Source organism: Penicillium maclennaniae (genome assembly GCF_028827695.1).
Source record: "Penicillium maclennaniae strain IBT 15551 chromosome Unknown utg000005l:1.0-2652337.0:1.0-2654196.0, whole genome shotgun sequence".
Lineage (NCBI taxonomy): Eukaryota > Fungi > Ascomycota > Eurotiomycetes > Eurotiales > Aspergillaceae > Penicillium > Penicillium maclennaniae.
In genome coordinates, this window is record NW_026623217.1 from 2,172,440 (window position 1) to 2,195,227 (window position 22,788).

Sequence of the window (22,788 nt, forward strand, 5' to 3'; positions counted from 1 at the left end):
TGTGATGCATTATGCACAGCATTGAGGAAGATAGGTTGGAAAACGCCAAGGGTATAAGTGGTGAGGACCAAAAGCTCCAGAAATAGGATGAAAAATATAAGAAACTCGCCGACTTAGATATTATAATTCTCCGCATGCAAGAAGATCTCATCTCTGCTTGGATCTAGCATCACTTGCGCCTGGAGCTTGGCCACCGTGTTGGCCACCTCGATACGCATGCTGGGTGGGCCACATACGAAGACACAGGCACGTCGGCGAAGTTCTTCGAGAACCCGTTGAGCATCTCGGGGATATTGGGACGGAAGTAATCCGTCCTCCAGTTTTCTCTTCGTTGTGAGGGTTGGAACACCGCGTAGCGCGGTGTGACTCTCTGGGACACGGGCTGTGGGCCGTTGAATCCAAAGTCGAAAGGAACATTGTTAGCTCCAGGTTGTCCTGCGTAAGGATTCTGGCTAAAGTGGCGGGTGGTAGCAGCATGAGGGGCAGTGTATGCGCCTGGGAGAGCAGCGAGGCCGTCCTCATTTTCGCGGCGCAGCTCCTTTTCTCTCTCCGCGTCACCGGCGGCCTCTTCCCTGATCCAGGCAGAGTTACGCTTGTCGATGCCCTGCAAAATACCGGAAATCTTCTCCTGGACCAAGTCTCGCCCTTGCTGGCCTTCTTGGGTCACTGCGGTGAGGAAGAAGTGGCAATGCACGATACTGGAAGGCGCATGGTCTCGACAAATACGAAGTTCCTCTTGGAACCATTCCATTGTCTCGGGTGTCTTCAAGGACCAGATGACTTTGACTGATTTAGTGACAGCCTTACCATCGCGGATCTTCTTGATCAGATCCAGCAGCTGGCTAGCAATCGCAGTGATACCGCTTCCTCCAGCGAAGAAGATTACATCGTCAAATGCAGACATCTCCCGCTGCATGCCACCATAAGGTCCTTCAAGAAGCGCTGTATAGGTCCTGAAAGGACCATTCGCCAAGTATTTTTCAAAGACTCTGCGAGTGAACCCTTTGGCGGGTCGGAAGACGAGGGTCAAATCGCGGTATTTCTCACCGTATGCAGAGGGGAAGTCGTCGCTGCAGAGAGAAGCAATAGTAAAGGGATGGCTCTGGAAAAAAGAGATCCTCGGCATGCGCAGATAGACGTACTGGCCCGGTCGCCAGCGCATTTGTGTGGGGACTGTGATCTTGATAGCACCCTGTGGGAGAAGTGTGATGGCAGACTCCTCTCCGATCATGAAAGAAGACATCCGGAATGGGTTCATCCAGTTGAGATAGAACAGTCGAATGACGTAGGTGACGATCCAAATCACCACCGTGGTCCAGAGATACCCCCATGAGGAGAGATAGTTCTTCGTGTGCCAAAATAACATCGCGACAAATATCCAGGATACTGGAATATGAATGATAATGAACAACTCGTACATCCAGTGGCGGATAGACGGAAGCGAGTGAATGCAAAGCACGAACAGAGGAGCGGCTGCGGCGAGACCGGTGCCATACGCATACATAGGTAGGTTGACAAACTTCGTATAATTTATCATGGCTCCATCCGTCCAGATCGGAGTTATGTAGAACGGGATCATGTGCACAAGACACAGAAAGAGACAGATATAGGCGGACCAGCGGTGAAGTCCGTTCAGTCGCTCGGGACCTAATCCAGTGAGCATTGTGATGAAGTTTGCTTTGGTGGCGAGTGCAACAATCCACGGGACCATGGCCACTGCAAGCATGCCCGCCCGGATGGCTAATGGAGGTGATCCCAAAGCGATGGACCAGTAATACAACGGTTGTGGTACGAAGCAGTATAGAGTCACGAAGATCAACGCGATCAACACGATTATTGTCACTGCCAGAGAAGGGAACACAATTTGGTTCTTTCCGACCCTGACCACCGGAATTGGTCGGTAGAATACCCAGCGCATGAGTGCGATCACCTTCTGCAATGGGATGATCCGTTGAAATATTGACTCGCGTCTTTTCGGCGGCGCAATGGCCATTTGAGCTGGGAAGAAGTGTGCGCTCGAAGCATCCGTGCCAGCACTAGGGAGCTCGTACTCATCGTTGCACATGGAGGTATTGGGGTGTATCTGAGGTCGGCTCTCCCTAAAGTAGGCAATCCGCATCTTATCGCCCCAGATATGCCAGAATCGGATGAGAGACGTGATGACCAGCAGTATGACGGCAAAGTAGACGAATCCATATCCATATTTGGCTGACTGTGACCAAGGATCGCGCTGGGACTCCGCAAGTTCGGCCTTGGTCAGCGAGGCCGAGACGACGATATTGACTCGCTTGACGAGAGAGAGGTAGCGTCCCGCATGATGGAAGATGTTGGCACACGAGATTTGGTTCAGTGAGTATGTTTCCTGTCTCTATCTCGAGCGGTTGAGTTTCCGCAGCACATGCAGTTCTCGCAGCGTGCAACCTACCCTTCAGCTGCTCGAGAATGATCTTCGCTCGAGAAGAGCTCGCTTCGAGTTCTCTATATGGGCCAAGCTCATTGAGGTCACGGGAAACGGAGAAAATCCTCCCAGGGGAGACCCGCATAGATGTATGAGAAGTGGCACTGAGCGGGGGTCACACAAGTTCGAGAACTCGCGCTGTGATGGGATGTATCTTGAGACTGCATGCTGACCTGCGCCGAACCAATCGAAGACCAGGTACTTGTGATCAACCACGGTGTGGCACTGCGTGGCACGGCGGGCGTCTCGCCTGGGCGACCGCATCGTGTGGAGGTCAAGTCTCTTAAGCTATCCAGTGAGGGGTGACGGTCTAGCGCCGACAGAGCCAATCATGCCGAATGTCCATAGTTGCAGCGGTGATGGAACGGTGATCGGCCCGCATTAGCGTGGAGGTCGCTTCAGCCTGCCTCGAGCTCCCCTCTGTGTAGGTCTGCTCGGATAAAATCATGGTGCGTGGTGTGTCGAAATAGAAACATTCTCACTTTGACCCGAAATAGTTCGTTGGAAGCGGGACTCTGAATGCGATAACTCTGAATGCACGTCATCACTCATGTAGAGCTCAAAAATTCGAATATTTCCGATACTTCAGGTGGGTTGTGCTGATGTCTTGAATTATGGAGAGGTGATGACCCCAGCTTCGTCGAACCAGATCCCTAGACTTCCATAGCCATCTAACGACTTCAGATGCACTTCAAGAAATCCTGGATGATAAGGGGAACTCATACAAATTACACACTTTAAATGTTTGGTGCTTCTCGAGGTGACTACTCTGCATGCCTACCGGGAAAATGTCTGGGTGGTGACATTGGAGGACAGTGGGCGAGAGTGGGATTTGGGTATACTAGGAGGATCATCATCATTGTTCTTTTTTTTTCTTCACCCCCATCATCAAATTGCGAGCTTCGGCACGCGGATCTACTCCAGATAGGGTAGATGGCAGGGGAGACGAACGCTACTTTGTTCTAGGTGGGACGAGCAGCATTCAGAACAGCGAAAGCTTTAAGAGCAACTCTCCCGCTTTCAACCAGAAACGAAGCAGATGGAAATTTGGGGAGTTACCGTCATTCAAATAGGCTTTTTAAATGTATTGTGAAAGTGAGGGTCGGCGGATGAGATTTGCAATGAGGGGTTTTTCCAAAGAGAGTAACTAGGTGTTGCGTGTTGGACATGCTCTGTTGTTTCCTCTCACGTGAGATTTTTGCCTCAGTCCGAGAGACATACCGCCTTTGATAGGGAAATTATTCTGCCAGGCGATGCTGCTTTTTCATCTGCGATCGAAACGACCTAGCTTGCCAATACACAGCTCTTCATAATGGTGACCCCTGCAGCAAATGCTGCAACCTCGGTACCACCATCTCTTTCGCTACCACCTTCTCAATTCGCTCGCCTTCAACCTCATGCTTATCTTCTTGCCCACCTCTCCCCTCCTCCAGCGAGCAACCAGCCCTCCATCCGCGCCAATGGCCGCACTCCTTTCCAGTTCCGTGTCACTTCCGCCAATGCAGGCTCGCTGACGCACACAAATGGCAGCGCCGTGGTGCGCGTTGGCGATACGACCGCCGTCTGTGGTGTTCGCGCCGAGATCCTACACACAGATGACATCGCTTCATGGAGCGTATCGTCCTCCTCAGCTTCTAACTCGAACAAACGCCGCCGCCTCGGCGAGAAGACGACAGACGAAGAGGATGATCGGGAGGAGAATGAGGAGGACCGCGAACACATTGAAGATTTGAACTTGCTCGTTCCCAATCTGTCCTTGAGCACCGGCTGTGCGCCGGGCTTCACTCCTGGTGCCCCACCTTCTGCGCTCGCTCAATCACTTTCACACCAGATCCTCTCCCTTTTGCACAGCACACGTCTCATCCGGGCGGATGATCTGCGTATTTGGTACCAGCCACCGAATCTCGGCTCGGAGGCTCTGGAACGGCATAATGAAAGCGAGCACATGGAGATCGACGCTGGACAGGGCTCTGAAGAGAGCAGCCCTCCAGAAATTAAGGCTTTCTGGGTCCTTTATATCGATGTCATGATTATTTCGCTTGCGGGCAACCCATTCGACGCTGCTTGGGCTGCTGTCTTGGCTGCTCTACGTGATACCAAGCTTCCCAGGGCTTGGTGGGATATTGATAACGAGACTATCATCTGCTCAGACGACATCTCCAAAGCTAGCAGGCTTTCCCTGCGCGGCCTGCCCGTGGCCAGTTCATTCTGTGTCTTTGAGGCTGATGCTGCGGCTGGGTGGCGCGCGGTCGTTATTCCGGATGCTGATGACCAGAAAACCCAGGAGCAGCGGAAGAAGGGTCCCCAGCAGAGGTGGATTCTTGCGGATCCGGATGGCTATGAGGAGGGATTGAGTCAGGAGAGAGCCACTCTCGTTGTTGACAAAGCCAAGAATGGAAAGAATGTGATTTTGAAGATGGAGAAGCACGGAGGCTGGTCTGTTGATACCGAAGACCTCCGCCAGCTGGTTGATATCTCGGCCCAACGATGGGATGAGATGAAGCGTATACTCGATCAATGCTAGAATATGACAAATATGATACCATGTCTGATTAACACTGTGCTAGCCCGAATCTTAACCCTGACAATATTTGTGGCAATACAACACTGAGCTGGTAATTGATGAGCAAAATTTGGACTCAATGAAAGAATTAAAGCACCGAAACACTGTCATATCATACATCGTTACATTAGTTTAACCAATTTTCCAAAACGCCGGTTTTTGATGATTTCACGGACCCCAACGGAGTGCATTTATTGCATGGATGCCTTGCGAGGTGTCCCCCGTCTCCTCTTCACTGGTGGCTCATCGTCCCGGTTGCCATCCCCCGGGATGCTCACTGATCCATTGCTCTCTCCAATCTTGCTTGCTTCAGAGTGAGAATTGACTTTAGCTTGGGGCTTGAGGGGATAAGAGATTGAGAAAACGACCAAGTCCGATCCGTCTTGTGTTTCAGTCTCCTTGTTCGTATCCGACTCGGACGTCTTGTCCGGAGCCTTTGCCTTGTCGTTGCTCTTTTCCTTGTCCGAGGTCTCATCCTTAAATATGAGCGCTTTCAGGTCACCAGACAGAATACGCGTGAAGAGATTCTTCTGCTCAGACGTGGTAGGTTCCTTGTCGGCATCTAGCTTTTTGGAGTGATCTTTGTCTTTGTTTTCCCCCTCGTCATCTTCTTCTTCAGCGTCAGAGAAGTGCCACATTATGTTAATTTCTCCGCGAATGAGCGCAGTACCCCAGAGGAATGACAAGACCCCGGGGACAAGGTACAAAAGCGCAGGCTGTGCGTGGTTTGAGTATTGCATGGCAAGTAGCGTGGCGACCATACCGACAACATATCCAGCAAGGCTGGCTTTGAAGTATGTCTTGGGGAAAGATCTCGCGTCGTGGTATGGAGGCTGGAGCTCGGGCTCCTGTGACGCGATTGTCGGTGCCCAAAATCGCTCTCCCCACGCCCCAGTCGATCGTTGGTATTTGGGTTTGACATATTCCAGGGTCGAACCCTCAGCGCGTGCCTTTTGAGCGCCTTTTTTGAAGTAGTAAAGGAAGAGATCGAATCGCAGCGCAAGGCCAACCATCATGCCCGGGATCACAATGTCTCCTAGCCCCAGCATAGCCAGTGATACAGCATCTGGTTCTTCCCCGGGAGAAGGGGGACGCGGGAAGAGAAGCTTGATGGGAACATCCAGTTTTGTAGCGACAGTAACCATCATTGGGGTGAAGAAGACAAAATAGATGTCGTAGAAGAACAAAGACCCCAGAATCAGTGTTCCAGTCCAGAAGGTCGATGGCGACATGAACTGGAGAGCGCCATAGCAGAAGCTGAATCCAAGGAAGTTGGTCAACCACCAAGGCTTAGTAATGAATGCGAAGTATCCCACGGCAATAAGAGCGATGATTGCACTGAATAGATCGAGGAGTCCAAAAAGTCCTTTCACATCAATCACATGCTTAACGTGAAGTTTGAGCTTGAGTCGCTGGTACGAAGCATTGCGGCAGGCCCATAGGAAAGAGAGAACCTTCGATGGCAAAGGAATTGAACCAAGGATTCCAGGAAGTGGTGAGAGTCGAACTTCTTCCAACGAAGTGAATGCGCGCTCGGATTGCTTAACTTTCCAAATCTTTCCTCCATGGCGATAGTACTTTGGGAAAAGGAGCGACCGCCAGATCAACAGAGCATCCTTCAAGAAAGCGACGGCGAAGAAAATGCCCATCTGGGAGAAGTAGAAACTGAGGATCTTGTTCAGAATGGCTGGGTCTTCCAACCATTTGATCACGAAGTACAAGCTTCCCAGCGTGAGGCCTGCCGTCAATGGGAACATCAGCGCATCCGAAGGCTCAAGTCCCTCCATCTTCTGAACAGCGCCACCATTGTCTTCGCCCTCGTCGTCCTCATCATCAGTATCGTTTTCTGTTTTCCCAGTGTCCCTCTTGGGAGGCTTTGCTGCGGAAGAGGGTCTGGATAGAGAAGCATGGGCTCCAATATACATGGGAAACAGAGCAGAAACGAGTAGGTGGCCGTACGTGGGGAGGAGCGGCTTGATGCGGTCGAAGTGATACCACACGTGTCCAAGCACCTCGGCGAGAGGGCTGATGTCGGACATGACAAAAGCGTCTAAATGTATTAATTATTCAAGGGAGTGTAGTCGAGGCTCTGATGGTTCAAAGAGTGACTCAGGCCATTGTAAAGTGGGATGTTGAGAAATTGCTTGATCGGAGATTCAAGCTACCGCTCCAAGCTCCACTTGGCGGCTTCCGCCCTCCGAGCTTGTTCTTCTTCTTCTTTTGCTCTACTTGCAACAATCCCTCCAGAACACCTTCATTATGGCGACAGACGTGGTATTTGACACCTCCATGGTAAATTTCGGCTGTCGCCTGCTTTTTGAATGACTACTGACTCCCAGCAGGGTTCTTTCACTGTGGAGCTCTACAACACTCATGCGCCCAAGGTTCGCAACTTACGCTTCATGGCAGAGGATCTCCAGCTAATTGTGATCTTATAGACATGCAAAAATTTCGCGACTCTCGCACAGCGAGGCTACTACAACAACGTCATTTTCCACCGCATTATCCCTAACTTCATGGTTCAGACTGGTGATCCTACGGGCACCGGCCGCGGAGGCAGCTCGATCTACGGCGAGAAGTTTGAAGACGAAATTCACGATAATCTGAAGCACACTGGTGCTGGTGTTCTGAGCATGGCGAATAGCGGACCCAATACGAATGGCAGCCAGTTCTTCGTCACCCTCGCGCCGACCCCGTGGCTGGATGGAAAGCACACGATCTTCGGTCGAGTCAAGAGCGGGATGCGCATCATTCAGCGCATGGGGTTGGTTAAGACCAACAGCGAGGACAAGCCCATGGATGAAGTGAAGATCATTCGGGCGCGTGTGGTGGAAGAGGGGCCGGAGTGAAGTGGGCTTCAAGCTGCGCAATTGCCTTCCATAATCCTCAAAGAGGGAGTTTAAAAGTAGTTCGATGCCTCAGAGAAAGATCCCTGCGTCGAGGATTCGGGAGCATTGCGCTCTTTCGCATACCACCTGGCTCAGAGCGCACCCGACGCGATTGAAGCTTGAAAAAGCCTTTGATCGCCTTGCAGAGATGACCTTGGGCTCGTGCCCATCTATACGAATTACGAACCCTCTTAAATCCAAGGATTGACGCCATCAACATTGACTGTAGGCAAATGAATGTATCACTACAAAACGAACCGCTTCCATCAGATTTTTCATCCAGAGCAGCAGATACAGAGTGACTTTTCTTCTAGCACTCCCACGACGTGTTCCAGTGAAGGTCCTCGCCATAAAACCGAGGTTGCCATGAGATGGCAGTCGGTCTGTGCAACCACTGGGAGTGGCATGTGGAGGAGGAAGTCTTGGACCTTCGAATTTTCCTTTTGTGTGGTATGGTTAGTAAGCATGTCACATGATGCTGTATTGATCGGTTGATCGGTTGATAGTAGAAGCAAGCTGAGGCACAGCATCGTGCGATGCAATGCTATAAGGCTTAAACAGTCGGCGAAGCCAAGTCAATTGAGTGGCTACGCCATCTAGATATACGGTTCATGATATTGACTACAGTATTGAATCTGTGAATTACCTCAATACGTGATAGCGAGCTTGCCGTTTTCGCTCTAGGCTGCTTACTACGAATTATGGCGTCCCGTTGTGGTGTAGAGGCTGGAAATATGACTACACATTGGCTTGCTCTAAATGTGTGAGTTTACAAAATACCTCTTAGGGTCCCACTTAAGGCCTCCATGACGAAAAGTAGGTGATATTAGACCCTGTATAGTTGCGATTTTTAAGCAATGTACATCCAGGCTCACGCGACAATTCATCCTATCCGCGCAACAGTGACCAATACTGTTGAATCAAGTAGTGTCAAAAGCTTTCTATTGGGGCTTCAAACTTGTGGGGCTATAGTGTACTGGTCTCTATTGTAACGAGTAGCTTTGAGGGCCAGTTTCTCGTTCTTGCTTGTGCTATCTTCACATTCGAATCAAAGATCATTAGTGACACCAGTGATCAGGCAATGGGCTGGTCTCAAGGTTTATCTCTCGGCATGATGCAGTGCCCCCTGTATAATTGACTTGCGCTGAAAGTGAAACCCCCGATCAAGTCTTCGATGTAGTAAGTTGCTCTTTCCGACTTAAATTTGGTCTATCTCTCACACTGCGTAGAGCAGCTTTCCATACACACCAATCGCTGTCTATAGGGGTTTTTTGGAAGACGCAGAAGGTTATGAGATGAGCCAAAAGCTGAAAGGCAAGATCAACTTCGGGCAAGATGCGTCTCAAACGACTGTGAACAGCTGTTGTCGAAGATGTAAGCTCTAGACTTCGAGATTTTGCTTTCGGCGATCTTAGTCATTTCCAAGTAGCAACCACTAGGCTAATCAGGATTTCCAGAGGTTATTCAGCACCTCGGTTGGGGTTTATAGTCGTTGCGCACTAGGGCCAAACGCGGTATAGCTGCTATTGCGCTGACCGCTTTCCCACAGAAAAAGCTCGGCGCGTTTTTTCTTCTCTTTTTTCCGCTCGAAGCTCTCCACTCCACGGACTGAAAAGGTTTCTCCAGCCGGATAGCTGGAGACGCTTGAAAGATCTTTGATCATTGACCCAAAACTATGAGAGCTGGGCCTGCATCTCTCTGTAATTTACACACTCACGCGCTGCAGATCAAACCTTGGTTCTGATTGACAACATGGAAACCTTGTCAGAGACACCGTGGGATGTGATCATTGCGGGGACAGGGCTTGCCCAATCCCTCCTGGCGCTGTGAGTGATTCCCTCTGAGTTCGGGCTCGACGATGTCGCTGACTCGTTTTCAAGAGCCCTCTCACGATCGGGAAAGAAAATCCTCCATTTGGATCGGAACCCATACTATGGTAGTTCCGAGGCTGCTTTCAGCCTAGATGAGGCCCAGGACTGGATGGACGGTATCAATCAAAGTGGACAGTCTCCCTTTGAAGATGTCAAGATTTCCACTTTTCAGCATCCCCAAGACTCCCCGCAATCTACTACCCTCCTAGACGGCTCCGAGAGCAGCCCACGTCCGGCAGGCATACCGGAAACCCACGCGAGCCTTGCGGCCAGCCGGGCCTACACTCTTTCCCTTTCCCCATACTTCCTTTACACCCGCTCGCAACTAATCTCTACTTTGATATCTTCCAAGGTCTACCGTCAGCTGGAGTTCATGGCTGTCGGAAATTGGTGGATTCACTCCCCTGAGAATCACAATGCTGAGAACCGTGACCTCGGTGCTACCCGGACTTTCCATCGCGTGCCGGGTAATCGCGAAGACATTTTTGCAGATACCCATATCAGCATGAAATCGAAGAGGACATTGATGCGGTTCCTGCGGCACATCAGCAAATCGAAAGACGAGGGTGACGTTGAAACAGAAGAAGAAATGTCTATGCCCTTTGGAGAATATTTGTCTTCCAAGTTCAGTGTTCCTCAGGATCTTCATGCTCCCCTGCTGTCGCTGTCGCTATCTCAGCTTTCACAACAGAGCACATCTGCATATTACGCCGTTCCTCGGGTAAAGAGGCATCTTTCGTCAATTGGTGCTTTTGGGCCCGGGTTTGGAGCCGTAGTGGCAAAGTATGGCAGCGCCTTTGAAATTCTTCAAGTCGCCTGCCGGGCATCGGCAGTCGGTGGTGGTGTATATGCACTTGGCACCGGCATCCAATCAATCACAGACGGAGATGTGACGGCAGAGGCTGAGTACCCTGTTGAGGTGCAGTTGTCCAACGGGGAGTCCGTGCGAAGCAAGGTGGTGTTTGGCTCTACCTGGGAGCTCTCTGAGAAGGAGCAGCTGTCGCCCACCACCAAGGTCGCGCGTTCCATCACTGTTGTCTCTTCAAGTCTAGCCTCGTTATTCCCCATCACGGTTGAAGGGGCGCCGATGGCTGCCAGTACGGTCCTCATGTTTCCGGGTGACACGTTGGGCAGTCCTCAATCCCCGCCGGTGTACCTCCAGGTTCACTCGAGTGACACCGGCGATTGTCCACGAGAACAAAGTAAGTCTCATCCCCAGTCGATTGTGTCGTTTGCCCTTCCCTCCGCTCGCATGATGATTATTCTTTACTTATCTACATTGCCTGATTTGCATTGATGAAACCATTCTATCTATAACTGATCACGAGCATACCCTCAATTTGAGATTCATTGGCACTTTCCATCGCACAATTGCTAACATAGTGTCATCAGGTATTATTTATGGTAGTGTATCACTCCCCGGGCCTGAAGGCCACACGCTCCTTGAGTGCGCGGTTGACCGTTTGCTTCGAGCTGAGGGTCCTCAGGCCATGGTGCTCTGGTCCATGCGGTACAATCAAGTGGGTCGGCTCAGTACCGACGGTACGCCGCCGAGTCTTCACACCCATTCGCCTCATGTCTTCAGCTTCCCGCCTTCGAGCCTTGATCTGGCGTTCGAGGACGACACTGTCGATACAGTTAAAGAGGCTTGGACTCGAATCGTAGGAAACGAGGTAGACCATGACGATTTTATGATCTTTGTTGATCGTGACGATGCATCCGACGAATAATTTTAGCATAGTATCCATGATATACCCGCTTCTATTGCCATCTGCCTTGTACAAGTTTGCAGACAGCCTGGCATCAGATGTGTTAAAAAAATGTTAACTACTGCATCTTCCCAATTAACATCGGTCTCGTGTGTTTCCACCTGGATTTTTTTTAAGAATTAATATTCGGAACATTTCACCTGGACCAGGTGTCCTGAAATGGCTAACTCTACGCCAATGTCGCTCCACTTCACTAGACCAGACGCGAGCAACATGGCGTCTTCAGAGCTATCCTAGACAATAGTGGAGCAAACAAGCATAGCTACTGTCCGAACGGGATCCGAACCGCCAGTCTGAGCTTAGGCTTGCTCTTAGCGGGCTCCGTAGCGCCGTAGAGGGACACGTGCCATAATCAGCGTCGGTTATGGACACCTGGAAATTGGCTGGGCTCTGCATGTAATACCGGAGAACGAGATTTGGTCATATCAGGGTATGGTGGCTCCCGTAGTCTTCATGGCCAGGTCCCCAAATTGAAGTGGGGCCCCGATGAAATGAAGGCACAGGGAGCGAGGGTATTTAATCTGTTATCAACATGATATGAGGCAAGGTTCTTGAACCTATCATTCAGGCTCCATGGTTTTGAGGCGTAGTTTTTGGAGATGAGGAGCGATCCAAGTACTTAGGTGTCGAGGTGTCTCGAAATAGTTATCGCGATACCCAGCCCTGGTGGATCTGTTGCCCAGGTGGGCACTTGTCTGAATTCATTCCAAGATTCTGAAGGTGTCAAAAAGTCTCGTCTGTGTTGAGATGTAGATGGGGAACATACCGTGCCTCAAAAGTTCAAGGTTGGATTTATTAACATCTAGGTCCATCGATTGATATCTATGCGAAGCAAGTCGAATCTCCCATACTATATTCAGTTCTCGTCCGTCATTCCCAGGAGGATCAAGCTTCACATGGACCCGCTGCCGTTAATAGGCATAGGCCGAGAAGCATGATCTCTGTGAGACCGTGCAAGTCACAGGGATCCGAATTGGCGATTCCAGCCGCTCGACATGTCGTACCGAAGCGAAGGATGGGGGACATGTCACCGATCATCGTGCAACGCGAGAAACCCTGCATCTAATTTTCATGCCATAGCGCGTTTCATGGGAAAGAAAAAATGCATGGGAAAGTACATGACTTGGAAATTCCTTGACCACCTTAGTCAATTCGGCCCAATCAATCTGCCGGACGTCGTTCTGGATCCTGAACATCTGCTGATTTAGCCCCGATGATCGGTTGATCATTCATTGGGATATGACTCCCCGCGGAATATGCGGCACGTTGCATTTCCTCTCATCCAGGTCAGGCCCGAGGTGAGCTTCGAATTGAATTTCTTCGGTGCAACAAATCAGATGCTCAGCAAGCCTGAACGTCCGCACACCGCAGCCAAAATGACATACTAAAAGGGGAACAGGATGCATGGGGCTCATACTGTATACAGTATGGGGCAGACCCTGCGCAATCAGCGTCCGGGATGGCCATACAGTATATTGCACCAATGCACTAGCTGTTGAGAGCTTTTTCCGGGTTTGCGCCATCAAGGCGCAAAGTATGAGGCCCACCGTCGAGAACGGCTGGCATCCTCCTCCTTTGGAAAGTTCCATGAGTGGACTGCAGCGATCCGAGCCCGAAAGGGACAGGCGATCAGGGGCGCGGTTGACAAGATCCACCGAACCGGACACGCTCGTTTTCAGGGTCCGTGATAGAAATAAATTACACCTCTGCTGCGCCCCCTATTTTCAATTTGACTAGTCTCTAGTCTCAACGGTGACCGCATCGCCAAGACGGTACTGAGCTTAAGTTAAACGTACAGTATTCAATTCTATGCGCCTTTGAGACGCTGAGACGCTGAGACGCGGAGGCTGGGAACTTCGTAAGCTGTTTTGAACAGGTTGGGCACCGCAAACCCCGGGATATCAAAGGCTCCTGAGGTTTCGCGGGTGCCTGCAGACCTCCATCGCTGTATGCTGTAGCGTATAGGACCCGGACCATTCATGTTAAGGTTAAACTCATATCGCATGTCGCTCGCGTCGGCCTGTCCAGAGCCTTGACCCGTTGACACCGAAGTACTTCCCCACGCGGTGGTATCTGAAACATCGCACCGGGCTAGAGGGTCAATGTATGTCCAACACCACGATAGTTATGACGCAGCTGTCTCATCGCCCTTGAAGAATCCGCACAGGCGGAAACTAGACGGCCTGAGCCTTGAGAAAAGGAAATGGCTCCAGTGTCGATCTGAGGTCCACTAAAATCTACATGGTCGGACCACGGCTGACCCGGTGTCCTGTTGCCACCAAGAAGGGAGAGCGATATAGTAAGCTTTCCAGGGTCCTGCGCCTGCAGCTGAGTCGTAGGGTCTTGAGTCTTGAATCTTGAATCGGACTCGTAAGCCTTCTCCAGTGACTCCCTCAGTGGCAATCGACTAAGAAAAGAAAACACCCGATCTTGTTCAAGGGACACGCGTCGGTGGAGCAGGGCAGACCACCACCGCCCCTCCCTCGGGCTGCTGACTGGCTAGGGCGGCTGGACGCCAGAGCGATCGACCTTCAAATCATTTCCTTATTGTCATGTCATTACCAAAACCCTTACAGTTGTGTTCTCCGTATACTTCGCAGTGCATCTCTGTGTACACAATGATCATATCAACGTGAATTCTACGGTGCACGCGCAGCAAGGCAGTCGTGACGTGATCGATAAACACGATGCGTAAGACATCATCATGATCGGGGTTCCGGGGACTCCTTCCATGGTGTACGATGTACTTCCCCGTAAAGCAAGCATGGGGATGCACACTGTCTCTCTGATTGATCTCGCAGCGAACCGGACCGTCCTCCGTCGCATTCGAGAGCCGGTTCAAACGAACCTGGCGATCTGGATTTTCAAAGTAATGCAGCCGCCGTCCCGGATTCGGATCTACTGGATGCAAGCGATCATCCTAACGCCGTCTTTTAAAAGGATGGGCACCCGAGATAACTTCCTATCCAAAATGCCAAGTAGACCATTGCGCCGGCGAACAGGGGAGACCCAAGCGATAGGCGGGATTCTAGGAATATTCTGATACGTATTTCCATGGGATGGGATGATCCTCTCCGAGGACCACTTAGCAAGCCAGTACCCAGCATTCCAACGTGATCAACACGGCAAAGCAGACTCGAGAGACAAACCAACGAAGAAGGGATACTAAGGGTGTGTGCAAGAGAAGTAAATCACAAGTGTCAACAATGTCAAAACCCATGTATCGGAGTCCGACGAGACTCATGATATAGTTGACTGACGATAAAGTGCTGCAAACGGAGTGCGATCTCAAAAATACACGTCATGGTAATACGATACCGCATTCCCTCGAGTGTGCTCTCCCCCCTCAACCCTGCCAACTCTCTTTAACTGCTTGACTGCCTCCCTTTTTTTTTCCCTCACGACTCCCCTCTTCCCTTTCTCCCAACCTCCATCGAACTCTCTCTCTCGCCCTGGACGCACTGTCCAGCCGCGTTGATCTAGAACTGATTTCTTCCACCCCCTTCTACACCCCCTCTTCGACCGTGTCGCGGGTCCCGACGCTGCCAGCCTCTCGTTACTTTCCGGCATCTGACTTGCCTGCCATTCTTTTCAACTACTCTTGGCCCGTTCGTATTGCTGTGATCAGCTTCAGCTGCCCGACCGATTTCCACGGAATCCACGATTTCGCTTCCACGCCCGTCTATTGAGAATAATTAATTCGAGGGCGCCCCATCGCCACCCTCCTCTTCGTCACCGACCCTCACGTACATGTTGGAAAAATCGTCGTCTAATACCGTCAAGATGCCTCTCTTCCGGCTGAAGACGGTCTTCCCCTTTGCTCGCCCTGCTGTCAATCGGTATTTTCTTCTGGTGCATGGAACGCTATGATCGGACGGCCTTCCTCCGCTTCAAGCACTTGGACCGCGTGAACCTGGGCACTAACCAGGCCCCGCTCGATGCAACTGAGAAGTTGGCCACCACGGACACCGCCAGCAACACCTGCGCGGTCGACCCCAAGCTGGCTGCTCCTCTCCCCTTCTCCGAATGGCTCCCCCGCAAGAATTATACCCGTGCCTATTTCCGCCCTCGTCTCGTGAGCCCCAAGACCGAGTTCCACACCCTCGAGGAGATTGATAAACCCGTCCTGCCACCCATGGTTGCCATGGAGCGTGGAATGGTGGTCTCTCCCGAAAACCGCGAGGAAAACTTTGTCTGCCCGGAAATCATCGATGTCGACGTTGCCGCGGACGACGATGTCGAGGAGACCTCGAAGCTTCTGTTCGGTCTGGCTACCACGGTCGACCGTCTGGATCGCTTGCTCCCGTCCCTGCTTTACACCTATGGTAACACCAAGGCCGGTCTTCTCGTTCTGGTTCCTGAGTCCGACGATGATCTGGACAAGCAGGAGACCTACTTCCGCAACAGGGGTCTCGACCTGACCCTCATCGCTTCCCCGCTTGATTTCACTGCTCGCTATTTCGGTATGGTGGAGGCCTTCTCGGAGCATATTCGCAAGCATCGCCCTCACACCACCTGGGTTGGTTTCAGCGACGATGACACTTTCTTCTTGTCTCTTCCCACCGTCGCCGAGGAGCTGAAGCTATTCGACGAGACGAAGAAGCACTATATCGGATCCCTCTCGGAGGCTAGCTGGCAGGTGGACACTTTCGGCCACATCGCTTTTGGTGGTGCTGGTGTCTTCGTCTCCAAGCCTTTGCTCGATGTGCTTAGGAAGTACTACGACGAGTGTCAGTCCTGGGGCGAGCAGCCTGGTGACCAGAAGCTCGGCCAGTGTATTCAGCGATTCGGTGACACTCCTCTGACACTCTGGCCCTCGCTCTACCAGATGGATATGACCGAGCCTGTCGACGGTGTCTACGAGTCCGGTCGCAAGATCGAATCCATGCATCACTGGAACAGCTGGTACTCCAAGGACGTCGTGAAGATGACTACCGTTGCTGCGGCCGCTGGCCGGAAGTCTGTCCTCCGCCGTTGGGTTTTCGATCAGGAGGAGACCATCAACAACTCCACCGGCGAGTCTACCCGCCATTTCTGGGTTTTGACCAACGGTTACTCTATGGTCAAGTACACCTACGATGAGTCCGTCCCGGATGATGCCATCAACTTCGACGCTGTCGAGAAGACCTGGCCTGAGGACCCCCGTGGCTTCGAGGAGCGCCTGGGCCCCCCTCCGTCCTGCGGAGGATGAGGGTGTCACCAAGGATCGGTGGTTAATGCATGATGCGTACGTGGTCGGTGAGAACGTTCACCAGTTCTATGTGCGCGAGGAAGATGAGGGACACAGTGTGATCGAGATTGTCTGGCTCGGCCCCAAGGGTGGTGGTGGCGGTGGTCTCAGCGATCACCACATTACCGGTACCTATCAGCAATAATCTCTTCAGCCATGCTGAAAAGCCCCTCAAGCGATATCTCTAAGGCTGGTCCTTGGGGGCTTGTCATTTGATTCTCGATCGTCTCGTCTTCACTTCGCTGCACATGATTTCTCCTCTATTTATTATTTCCCACATCACGACGCCAACCCATTTGCATCGACCCCCGAACCACCCCTCACTTCCACTCACTTACCTTCCCAATTGTTCTTCTTTATTCCGGATAAGACTCGTGATCGTGACTTGAACTCCGCGTCCTCCAGTTTCTGCTTGTTCATTATCCGGCGTTAGCATGGGCGGAGTCCAATCCGGCGCAACAACCCAGTGGTTTTGTGTGCTCCGTATATCCCGGTTCCTTTACGAGTGGCCCATTTTTCTATCTGGCTTCCTTAGTACGTGGGCCGGGCCCGTGATATATATATATATATATATATATATATCCTCGCTCGCGCCTCGGCTCAGTGACTCGTTCATTTTTTCCTTTTCTGTCTCTCTCTTGCTATCTTTTCTGGATTTCCTTCTACTAAGGAGGGATAGGCTCCCATGCCCTGCATTGTTTTGTAAAAATAGACTTGAACCGAAGACCGTATTTTGGGTCCCGGTTGGTGATTAGCGTTGAACTATGCCCCGGTTCATTATGCGAAAAATATGACGAGTATTATATCTACCTGTTTCTAATTCGTTGTTCTGTGTTTAAACATTTGCATATTAGTTCCCCAAACCGGACATCGCGGACCGGCCCGCGCGAAGTGCGATGGGGCCCATCTTCGTTCGGCCATGTGGCAAGTGAGTTCATCTTTTGCGTATCCTGCCCTGATCTTATAAGGTCCAAGGTATAATCATAGCCGTTCTAGGCGAGTCACTGCATCAGAGTTCCCTTATGTCAGACAGTAATGTGAATATAAACAGCTGGCGCGGCAGACTGGGACGGGAGACAAGTTTCTGCCTGGGTTGGGGTCGCTCAACAGGGACTTCCACGGTTGGAGTCACTGACGAATAGCCTGTCATCTAAATCTTGGTACAGTTTTACTATGCTTGTGGCATTTTCTGGTATTCACATGAATTGCAGGTGAAAGGCTTCACGGAGATATATATTCATGTTTGGATTAGGACACGGTTTCTTGGTATGTACCACACAATTAAGATCACGATCGAGATAAGGGATCCAGGGTCGTCCGAGGCCCCTGGACAGTATTTGTCCAAGAAAAGACCCTCATGCCGTGGCACATACCTTATGCGTGGGGACAAAAGCCGAAAGCGAGCGTCGACGGCGCTAATTTACCGCTGGAATCTAGGTCGGTCCATGGCATTACCGGGGACGTACACCGCAGGCTGATTGTACGACGGTCAATTTCATTTCTTTGCAGCAGGAGTGTGCCTGGGAAACAGCCCACCACGCCCGTGTCAGCGCCGACGAGCGTATCCTAAGTTGATACTCAGGTACTGGCCGGGACAAAGCCGAACCCCGAGGCCGCGTGCAGCGTGCAGTCCGCCGCAGCGAAGAATGCAGGGATGATCCAGGTCTAGCCTGGTATGTAGAGAGGAGTAGAGTGAAAAGTCAAGAAAAGAAGAATCGAGAGTCGAGCTTACAGAGATGATCAAACCAAAATCAAACTCCAAAAAAAAAAAAAACCGGGGCTAGACGAGGTTCAAACAGATGAAAGCGGAGGACAAAAAGTGAGGCCAAAACAAAAGCTGCGCCTCTGAGTGGAAGGACCGAGTGGAGTCGATGAGGCACCAATGAACTTCGAGAATCACCGAGAGGGGGAGGCGGATACTGTAAGATTACCGTCCATAACATGTAAGATCGGCAGTTTCCACAGTCGGTACTTGCAGGTGCTATGCACTATCTATGGGCCTGCGAAGTCTCTTTTTGAGGGACCTTGTAACACATCCCCACACGTGACTGACCGCCTGCCCATCGCAACTCGCACTTTGCCTTCTTCGCTCTTCCCCCCCCTTCCTTTTCTCTCTCCAACCCTGCGATCCCAAAACGCGTTACTCGATTGGGTATCTTCGATTCCCTTCCCCTTTTGGACCGTCTCCCAACTTTTGGTCTTGACCTACCATCCATATCCCCCAACCTCCATCATGGCTGATATGACTTCCGTTGGTGAGGAGAAACTCTCTCCTACCCACGATGACCTCCAGCAGCCCGGTAACGGCGCTGACGCCCGCGGCACCAAGCGCGGCCGCATGAGCGCCGAGGACGACGACGATGATGATGACAAGCCTGGCCGTGAGCGCCGCAAGATTGAGATCAAGTTCATTCAGGACAAGTCGCGTCGCCACATCACCTTCTCCAAGCGGAAGGCCGGTATCATGAAGAAGGTACGTTCTAATTGCCAAGTTTCACCTGCCACCTTTCCCTCCCCCCCCCCCCCCTCGGAGTACCCTGCACGTACCCCGTCGCGACTCGCTCCCATTCAACCATTCCATCCGGGAAACTGACCTGGTCTCCTCCTCGTCCAGGCTTACGAGCTGTCCGTGCTCACCGGTACCCAAGTCCTTTTGCTGGTCGTCTCCGAAACCGGCCTCGTCTATACCTTCACCACACCCAAGCTGCAGCCGCTTGTCACCAAGGCCGAGGGCAAAAATCTGATTCAGGTATGTTGATTCGAGCAGGAATTATCGGTCGCATGACTAATTCATTCATGCAGGCCTGTTTGAATGCCCCCGATCCCACCACCAACGAGAATGGCGTTGATGCCGGCGATGTGCCCCCGGAGGCCCCCGAGGATGTCGCCCACAGCAACGTCAACGCGCCCCAGGGCAACATGCCCCGTCCCGGCATGCACCCTGGCTATATGACCAACGAGCAGCAGCAGCAGATGGCATACTACCAGAACCTCCAGCAGCAGCAGCAGGCCGGTGGTCAGTACCCCGGCATGCCCGTGGGCAACCGCATGCCACCGCAGCACCAACCGACCGCGTAAAACACTTCCCCTCTTGCTTCGCTTTCGCGGCGCTACGGACGGAGTCCCAGATACTGCGTCCTCTGTTCTCTTCCCCCCTCTCCCTGCGCAACTCAAATCTCTCGCGTTCATTTGATACCCGTCCATCCGCGCTGAATCCATCCTCCTCTCCCCTCTCCTCTCTCTCCTCCGGAAGATGATCTGCATGTCCATGCTCATCAACCTTCCGTCTCTCTGTGAAGTATACATAGCCAAACACTGCGCGGTATTTTCTGTGGATGTCTGTCTTGTTACGGAACGTTTGTTACGGTCTTGCTTTCAACTCGAATTCGAACTTGGAAGAAAATCTTGCTTCATTTTCTTTTGCTCCAGCCCTGACCTCCTTTTTCCCCCCAATCAAAAACTCCTCAAAAAGAAAAAAAGAGACTAAGAGCGCAAGCACACAAGTCTGGACTTCGACGCTGTTCTGGCTGTTTCTGTTTCCCCTTGCCCCCTCTACCTGAGACACAATGGCGGAGGCTGGTGGTGTTCGTGGTGCTTTGGTCTGTTGGCGAAGCGGTTCCCCTTTTTTTTTCCTTATTTTCTGTCTCCGGTTATCTCTCATACGACCCATTATTGATATTGTTTCCTCTTTCTCTTTCTCCAGTGTCTAATCTCATCCCGTGTTTTACTCTTGTCACCGTATCGGATTCTTGTTGACGCCAATGGCCTCTTGCTCACCGAGAAGTATGTCCTGTATTTGATATGGATATGATGTGGCTTTCTGTCTCTGCTTTGTGAAGTATGTAGCTGATGTTGTGCTGCTGGGTGTATTTCCATGGAGTTAATACAACAATCGTTTCAAATATTTAGCGGTTCGAGACCACCTTGGGTATTTTAGTTTGCAGATCTGCCGCGGCGCGGACCAGATCCTTAATCGAGCTAGACATGGATCAGATATGATCGTCATTCACAAACTGATTAAGCAAGGGTCCAAGACTACAACCTTAAAAAGCTTGTCTACAAGATTAAACTGGGGATGTACTCCCCACATAGATTATTCTCGAACCCAGTGGGCATGTTAAGAACGAGCAATAGGGTTATGTTCTGTACATCCTCGTCTTTGCTGTTCAAAAGTAACATGAAAATTCAAGAATCGGCCGGGAAGAAAGAAGACGGTGGTATCGTTTCCTTTACGGTATTATGTACAGGCTTTCAAAAACCCAGGATCCATCGCGAATCTGACTCGCTCACATTGGATCGAGATCCAGATCATCGGGCGAGTGTTCGGGTCTGGTCTAAGATATCGAGTCCTACTATACACATGCAATGAGACAAAAAAGGTGAAAAGGTGAAAAGGAAAAAGAAAAAAGAGTCTGTGGTATCAAGAGGTGACGGTCCAAGCGAAGATGAATGAAATGTGAGTGGTATGATTGAATGCTCCAAGGCTGTCAAAGCGACGAGGTCGATGGTGGCTTCCCAATTCTGGGCCCGCCTGGTGATGGTCTATCCCGCACATGGGGAAGGTGGGATTCGGCACGAGGTAATAAAGGCGACGATGATCCTCCGTTCTCATTGTGGGCGGCTTGATTGCCCGCCTGCGGGCTTACCCATCGAGATAAGTAATGGCGTCCGTTTTGCCAGGCACTGGCGAGAGACCTTCTCGATCCCGCAAGAAATCCTGGGTTTCGGGAAGGGGTTGTTTCGTCGCTGTCTCTTCCTCGAAGACCATCGTCTTCCCGGGTTGTTCCGTACCCAGGGGTGACCGTTCTCGGGAAGGCCGACGCATAGAATCCCCACAGGCTCTTTCGCTTGCGTTGTAAGCCCGTGAACCCTGTCAGGGGTGCAGATGAGCGTCTCCAGAGGCCGACTTGTGTAGGTTGAGGGCGACGAGAGCCTCGTGTACGATGGTATGGCATTGCACCAATGGTTGAGTGGCGCGCGAGGCCGCGCACGGAGCCATGCAGCGCTGCACTGCCGCTTGAACTGCGTGGCCGATCCCCCCAAAGAGTGTATTTGTGGGTCGAAAAAGTCATAGTCAGAGTCGTCAAGCTCAGCCCAAATTGACGCGGCGTTGAGATCGGCAGCTTCGCCGTGGTCGCCTGGTGGAATAAGCGGAAGACTAGGAGCTCGGGCTCGGTGATACGACCCATAAAGTCGAGGCCGGACCGCTCCAAGAAGGGGATCTTGTTCTCCGACCTGCGATTCCTCGTCGTCCGTTCCATCTATTAGCCCATTCGAGGTTGAAGAGTGCTGCTCCTCGACAATCCCCATGCCTGGACCAAGCCCGGTCTGTGTAGAGCCAACTGTAGTGACAGCAGCGTGATTGTCAATGTCCTCCAGCCGCCAAGACAGGCAAAGAACACCGCCGAGCAGGATGACCGTTCCCAAAGCGATGAGACCAGCATGGAGCCCGCCAAGCTGGGAGGTCTGCCGGAAATAGATCAGGCCATCGAGAATAGCAATAATGTTATAGATGCAAAATACAAACGGGTACAAGATACTCGTGCTGCAAAGTTTGAGTCCACGGTGCAGATAGAATAGCTGCGTTAGGGCTAGGGAGATCATGGCCAGCAGAATCACCCACGATTGCCAGCGGTTGAACTGGTTCTTCCCATCTGCCAGCGTGCGTACCAGTAGTTCCACCGCCGACTTGGCTAGGAGGAGTGAATGAGCCGATAAGATCCCACTGACGGCCCCATAGCACATGCCTCGGAACAGCCTTATCCGACTATGTAGTCGTTGTAAATGTGGCGCGAAATGACCTCCCGGAGCAGGTTTCGTCCGGGACCCTGGTAAACAGTACTTCAACATTTTTGACCCAAGAGAAATCAACATAACTAAAAAGACTGTCCCTCCCATCCATATCAGGAAAGGCCGGCGTTGTAGAAGCTCCAAGAGCTGGTTGAGAGTATGGGCCGGCTCGCCGATAGCGCCAAACGTCGCGATCAATATCGCACCGACACAAACAAG

At 51.6% G+C, this 22,788-nt stretch overlaps 9 protein-coding genes across 9 annotated transcripts; 6 read left to right on the forward strand and 3 right to left on the reverse strand.

The window, feature by feature from the left end:
* Positions 1-113: 113 nt before the first annotated feature.
* N7477_006054 (putative metalloreductase transmembrane component) lies at positions 114-2,722 on the reverse strand (the record flags this gene model as incomplete). The annotated part of the gene is given in 3 exon segments (XM_056967717.1): positions 114-219; positions 237-2,366; positions 2,580-2,722. The coding sequence occupies 3 exon segments, from the start codon at positions 2,720-2,722 to the stop codon at positions 114-116; spliced, it is 2,379 nt and encodes a 792-aa protein (XP_056822471.1).
* A 1,048-nt stretch (positions 2,723-3,770) lies between these two features.
* Positions 3,771-4,982, forward strand: N7477_006055 (3' exoribonuclease family protein; the record flags this gene model as incomplete). The annotated part of the gene is made up of 1 exon (XM_056967718.1): positions 3,771-4,982. One exon carries the CDS (start codon positions 3,771-3,773, stop codon positions 4,980-4,982), a length of 1,212 nt encoding a protein of 403 aa, XP_056822472.1.
* A 230-nt stretch (positions 4,983-5,212) lies between these two features.
* N7477_006056 (aspartic endopeptidase) lies at positions 5,213-7,060 on the reverse strand (the record flags this gene model as incomplete). The annotated part of the gene is made up of 1 exon (XM_056967719.1): positions 5,213-7,060. The coding sequence occupies one exon, from the start codon at positions 7,058-7,060 to the stop codon at positions 5,213-5,215; it is 1,848 nt and encodes a 615-aa protein (XP_056822473.1).
* Positions 7,061-7,280: 220 nt separating this feature from the next.
* cyp1 (putative peptidyl prolyl cis-trans isomerase (CypC)) lies at positions 7,281-7,870 on the forward strand (the record flags this gene model as incomplete). The annotated part of the gene is made up of 3 exons (XM_056967720.1): positions 7,281-7,313; positions 7,364-7,405; positions 7,460-7,870. The coding sequence occupies 3 exons, from the start codon at positions 7,281-7,283 to the stop codon at positions 7,868-7,870; spliced, it is 486 nt and encodes a 161-aa protein (XP_056822474.1).
* A 1,791-nt stretch (positions 7,871-9,661) lies between these two features.
* Positions 9,662-11,510, forward strand: N7477_006058 (putative Rab geranylgeranyl transferase escort protein; the record flags this gene model as incomplete). The annotated part of the gene is made up of 3 exons (XM_056967721.1): positions 9,662-9,735; positions 9,790-10,982; positions 11,173-11,510. 3 exons carry the CDS (start codon positions 9,662-9,664, stop codon positions 11,508-11,510), a joined length of 1,605 nt encoding a protein of 534 aa, XP_056822475.1.
* Positions 11,511-15,405: 3,895 nt separating this feature from the next.
* N7477_006059 (uncharacterized protein) lies at positions 15,406-16,740 on the forward strand (the record flags this gene model as incomplete). The annotated part of the gene is made up of 1 exon (XM_056967722.1): positions 15,406-16,740. One exon carries the CDS (start codon positions 15,406-15,408, stop codon positions 16,738-16,740), a length of 1,335 nt encoding a protein of 444 aa, XP_056822476.1.
* Positions 16,741-16,765: 25 nt separating this feature from the next.
* N7477_006060 (uncharacterized protein) lies at positions 16,766-16,924 on the forward strand (the record flags this gene model as incomplete). The annotated part of the gene is made up of 1 exon (XM_056967723.1): positions 16,766-16,924. One exon carries the CDS (start codon positions 16,766-16,768, stop codon positions 16,922-16,924), a length of 159 nt encoding a protein of 52 aa, XP_056822477.1.
* A 2,088-nt stretch (positions 16,925-19,012) lies between these two features.
* N7477_006061 (Transcription factor of morphogenesis MCM1) lies at positions 19,013-19,857 on the forward strand (the record flags this gene model as incomplete). Its single annotated transcript, XM_056967724.1, has 3 exons — positions 19,013-19,252; positions 19,394-19,528; positions 19,582-19,857. The coding sequence occupies 3 exons, from the start codon at positions 19,013-19,015 to the stop codon at positions 19,855-19,857; spliced, it is 651 nt and encodes a 216-aa protein (XP_056822478.1).
* Positions 19,858-21,387: 1,530 nt separating this feature from the next.
* Positions 21,388-22,524, reverse strand: N7477_006062 (uncharacterized protein; the record flags this gene model as incomplete). Its single annotated transcript, XM_056967725.1, has 1 exon — positions 21,388-22,524. The coding sequence occupies one exon, from the start codon at positions 22,522-22,524 to the stop codon at positions 21,388-21,390; it is 1,137 nt and encodes a 378-aa protein (XP_056822479.1).
* Positions 22,525-22,788: the final 264 nt, after the last annotated feature.